The sequence below is a fragment of the Penaeus japonicus genome, unplaced genomic scaffold (genome assembly GCF_977035675.1).
Source record: "Penaeus japonicus unplaced genomic scaffold, GWHDUDI00000001_assembly GWHDUDI00000013, whole genome shotgun sequence".
NCBI lineage: Eukaryota > Metazoa > Arthropoda > Malacostraca > Decapoda > Penaeidae > Penaeus > Penaeus japonicus.
In genome coordinates, this window is record NW_028234415.1 from 8,725,568 (window position 1) to 8,730,567 (window position 5,000).

The 5,000-nt window shown below is 52.5% G+C and overlaps 1 protein-coding gene across 1 annotated transcript in view; it reads left to right on the forward strand.

Annotated features, from left to right (window-relative positions):
- Nucleotides 1-5,000, forward strand: part of LOC122245788 (uncharacterized) — a 29,443-nt gene that overhangs the window by 23,567 nt on the left and 876 nt on the right. Inside the window, exons 5-8 of the mRNA XM_043003789.2 lie at nt 297-425; nt 989-1,106; nt 1,305-4,510; nt 4,758-5,000. The exon at nt 4,758-5,000 is cut by the window's right edge and continues 876 nt beyond it. Coding sequence (XP_042859723.2) covers nt 297-425; nt 989-1,106; nt 1,305-4,510; nt 4,758-4,933 — 3,629 coding nt within the window. The 3' untranslated portion in view covers nt 4,934-5,000. The remainder of the gene's footprint in view (nt 1-296; nt 426-988; nt 1,107-1,304; nt 4,511-4,757) is intronic.

Below are 5,000 nucleotides of genomic sequence, written 5' to 3' on the forward strand. Positions count from 1 at the left end.
TTGGTATGAACTTATTTTGGGATGATGATGTTATGATTATTGTCATTATTGTTATTATTATCATTATTATTGTTAGTAGTAGTTGTAGTGGTATCATCATTGTTATTATTACAGACTAATAATCCACTTACTCTGCAACTTCAATGCCTGTCTATTTAGAAAAATACAGTTTCAAATCTGAACTTAAATAATACCCATAAGGAGCGCTCCCAACACCACCAAAAATCCAGTCACACAGACAGCCCCTCAAAGCCATGGCCAGACACAAACTAACCACCACCATGTGAACTTTCTAGTGTACGTGGACGTCGCCGAAGATGAGAGTGAGGTCAAGGTGCAAGTGAGGCTGCAACCGACGCTGGGCCGGAGCAACACGGACAGGGAGTGGCGCATCTTGGTCACGCAACACGACGACTCTGACAAAGGTAGGGAGAGGGAGGGAGGGAGGGAGGGAGGGAGGGAGGGAGGGAGGGAGGAAGAGAGGGAGAGGGATAAGGGGTGGGAAGGGAGAGAGAGGGAGAAGGGGTGGGGAGGGAGGGAGGGAGAGGGAGAAGGGGTGGGAAGGGAGAGAGAGGGAGAAGGGGTGGGGAGGGAGAGAGGGAGAAGGAGGGGGAGGAAGAGAGGGAGAAGGGGTGGGGAGGGAGAGAGAGGGAGGAAGAGAGGGAGAAGGAGGGGGAGTGGATGAAATAGACAGATGGTAGCAACGAAATAAAAGCGTTGTGAGAGGAGTCTAATCAGTGCATAATATACTAATCATCATTCCCATACAATACCCAATTAATTCGCACCTTAAATAAATAAAGACAAAAAAATACGGAAAAAATGCATGAAAACGAAATCCATGTTAAGATAAAATAATCGCCATCATAACTATTTTACCTCCATCACCATCATAAATTTCACGAGCAGACCCCCCCCCCCCACCTCCCCGCCTGATTATTGATCTTGTCCAACCACTAAACCTTCTGTTGCTCCCGTTCCTGCACAGCGCCCGAGGGCTGCCTGCAATACTACAGCCAGAAGTCGGCCAGCGTCAGGTCCCTCAACTACGACGATAACTTTGCGGACAAACTCAACTACGACATCTGCTTCAACAAGTTGGATAGGTGGTGACGCTAGATTATTTGAGTTGAATGAAGTCCTGATATAATTTCGATTAATTGATGGTATTGCGTATTGCCGTTTCTGTTACGGTTGTTCTGATAAGTTTTAAAGGGAGAGATATTCAAATTTAAAGGTGTTTTATTAAAGCACACTCATGGGGAAGATGGTATATTGTGGTAACGTTTCCTAAATCCCTGCAGAGCCAAAGTCGCCGACGACATCTGCACGAGGAAAGTGACCAACCTCGAGCTCCTGCAGCCTTCAGGGACGTTTCGTCGCTTGGACTTGAGTCGCGTGAGAAGGAGCTCGAAGTCGCGCGAGTTGGCCGACCGAGCGCCGCCAGCTCAGTCTACCACCGACGACCAAGGGGACGTCAGCGAGGCCTTCTCTGACGTTATCAGCTTGGTCTCCAAGACGGTTGAAGAGCTGCGCAGTGAAGCCGACAAGAAAAGTGGCAGCAACGCCGGAATTAAAGATACGAACTCCCTTCCGTTCCTACTCGCCCAGCTGACAGCAGATGCTCAAGATGCCACGACTCTCAAGATCGAATCCAGCGACCAGAGCCCAACGCCGGCCCAGGCTGACGAGGGGGCAGCGGTGGCCACGGAGAGCGCGCCAGAGGTGCTGCCCATCCTCTACTCTGAGGGAAATGAGGGCGTCATCAGCCAGATCCAACAGGTGGTTCAGCAGCTGCAGCAAGAACAGTTAGGGGTCGCGGCCATGACAGTGAACAGGGATGCCGACTCAGTGATCCTCACCGCCGAGGAACCGAAACCGAACGCGAAGTCTCCCGCGGAGACCCCACAGGCTGATGAAGCAGGTGTAAAGCAGCCTGAGAAGAATCAAGCACAAGCAGAGACCCAAGACTCGCTCGAAAACACCCCCAAACTCGTCGGGGAAACCTTGGACACGAACGGCATCGTATCCACAACCAGCTCACCCGAACCAGTGACAGACAACCTTGCTGTCGAAGGGTTCTTGTCAGAGACGGTTCTGACGCCCAGTGGCTCCCCGGTTAGGAGTCCTCAGTTTGGAGTTCAGGATGACCGCGCGGACCAGGAGTCCTCTCCCTTGGCGAATGGGATGCTCGGCTTCGGCGGAGATGCGAGCAGCGTGGATGTGATGCTGGAGATGATGAAGGATCAGTTCCTCTCGGAGTACCTCGGAGACGACGGTCCCGCAGGAGAAGAGGACCTGGACCAAGACCCTGTCGACGCCCAGGAATCGTCGTCGAGCTCGGCCACGAATGAGGGCAAGACTTCGGGCACGAATGAGGGCAAGACTTCGGGCACGAATGAGGGCAAGACCTCGGGCAGCACCCAGGCCGAGATCACAGTGCTCGACCCGGAGGCCGTGCAGCACCACGGGGACCTCGTCCTCATCGACCGCTCTGGAGGCGACGCAGAAGGAGAGGAGGCGATGGCCAGGACGGAGCCTGCCGATGAGACCTCCACTACCTCCGTCACCGAGCCCCCGGAGCCCGCGGCGGAGGCAGCGACTGAAGCCACATCTGCGGTCGCGGCCGATGGGTCGACGGCGGACTCGTCCACGTCATCGGTGCCTGCGACGACTACCACCACATCAACAGCACCACCTGCATCTTCTACAACAACGCCTGCAACGACCACTACACCTGCAACTACGACATCTACCACAACGCCTGCAACTACCAGTACAACAACAACCACAACCACATCTACCACCACACCTGCAACAACCACATCAACAACAACTCCTGCAACAACTACCACATCAACAACAACTCCTGCAACAACTACTACATCAACAACAACCACCACACCATCAACCACTCCTGCAACAACGACCACATCAACAACCACACCTGCAACAACAACCACATCATCAACCACTCCTGCAACAACGACCACATCAACAACCACACCTGCAACAACAACCACATCATCAACCACTCCTGCAACAACGACCACATCAACAACCACACCTGCAACAACAACCACATCATCAACCACTCCTGCAACAACCACCACATCATCAACCACACCTGCAACAACGACCACATCAACAACCACAACCACACCTGCAACAACAACCACTCCTGCAACAACAACCACATCATCAACCACTCCTGCAACAACTACCACATCAACAACCACCACACCATCAACCACTCCTGCAACAACTACCACATCAACAACCACACCTGCAACAACTACTACATCATCAACCACCACACCATCAACCACTCCTGCAACAACTACCACGTCAACCACCACACCTGCAACAACTACCACATCAACAACTACCACATCAACCACCACACCTGCAACAACTACCACATCATCAACCACACCTGCAACAACTACCACATCAAGCACCACACCTGCAACAACTACCACATCATCAACCACACCTGTAACAACGACCACATCAACAACAACAACCACACCTACAACAACAACCACACCTACAACAACCACCACAACCACAACCACCACCTCTACCACTCCCCCAACGACCACCATCCCTACGACGCCCACGGCGCCCCAGGCGGAGGAGAGTTCCGAGGGGCAGGTCGAGTGGCTCATCCTCAGCGACGACGACCCGGCGCCGAGCGATGTCGTGGCGGCTCTCCCCGTCCCCCCGGAGGTCGTCATCACTTCGGGCATCGGGTTCGGGTCCAACGACAAGGACAAGAACGACGTCTCTTTGGGAACTCGAGTGGGAGACTCGGCCTCGGATCTTTCTTCGGATGACGTCGCGGGTGTCGTCGAAGTGGTGATGCCTACGGATGAGGGTGTTGCCGTGGGTTCTGGTGATGATGCGATGGGAGGTGACGGCGGCGACGACGAAAAGGTGGTGTCTGTCGTTGAGGTCATCATGCCAGGTACCGGATCCTCGTCTCAGGTCTCCGCTGGTGAGGAAGGAAGCGACGTGGCTGGAACGATGACGTCTGCTGGTGGTAACGGCGTTGAAAACACCCTCAAGGATGCGACGGAAATGGAAGATGAGATTGCAATGGACGCGGACAGTGTAGCCTCCGTCGTTGAGGTTATCATGCCGGCGAATGGCGACGGTGAAACTGACGCCGATGATCAGAATAATGATGTGATGGGTGTCATGGAAGTCATAATGCCCACAGACGGCGACAAAGCACCAACGGACGTCAAACCAGCAGAACTTGACGATGGCCCAGCAGCAGAAGGCGTTGAAGCAACTACCGAGTCAGATATTGAAGGTGGCCCATCTACCATTGCGGCGGAAGCTGAAAATAACAACGAAGCAGCGGCAGCAGAGGATGAATTAATCGACATGACCCCTGAGGAGGAATGTGGAGGGGCCTTCCTTCGAGTACGCGAGAACATCATCTGCGGGAGTCGGCTTCGCGGCGAATCCGTGTTCAATGAAGACAAAAATTATGAAGATGGTAAGATACTTTATTTGTTCCCATTTTCATTATACGTGAAATATATTTACAAGAAGAAAAATACAAAACAGTAGCTGGTCTATTTTCAAAAATCCTAGAAATTATTTCGCTTCGGAATATAAACCTAGTGTTTTCTTTTCTTTCATCAGTGGCTCGTTAAATATTTGTCATCAGTTGAATAAGAGTCTCATAACGTCTTTGATGATATTTCAATGATATTTATTTATTTTATTACTTCCATGAACAGAACGCTTCAGGGACGTGGAGAGGGTATCGATCCGAACAATGGACAGCGCCTCGCGTCGCCTCCGGTTCTCCTTCGACTACGAGACCAACTGCCCCGTGTCCAAGACGACCACGACTCCGGCCCCAGTTCGCAAGACGGTGACGCTCCTGCAGTACCTCCTCGGTTGGTATCGGTAGGAATCGGAGAACCAGACGACGCGGGTTTCCTATCTTACCAAGGACGTGGACGATGCATCTCTTGACC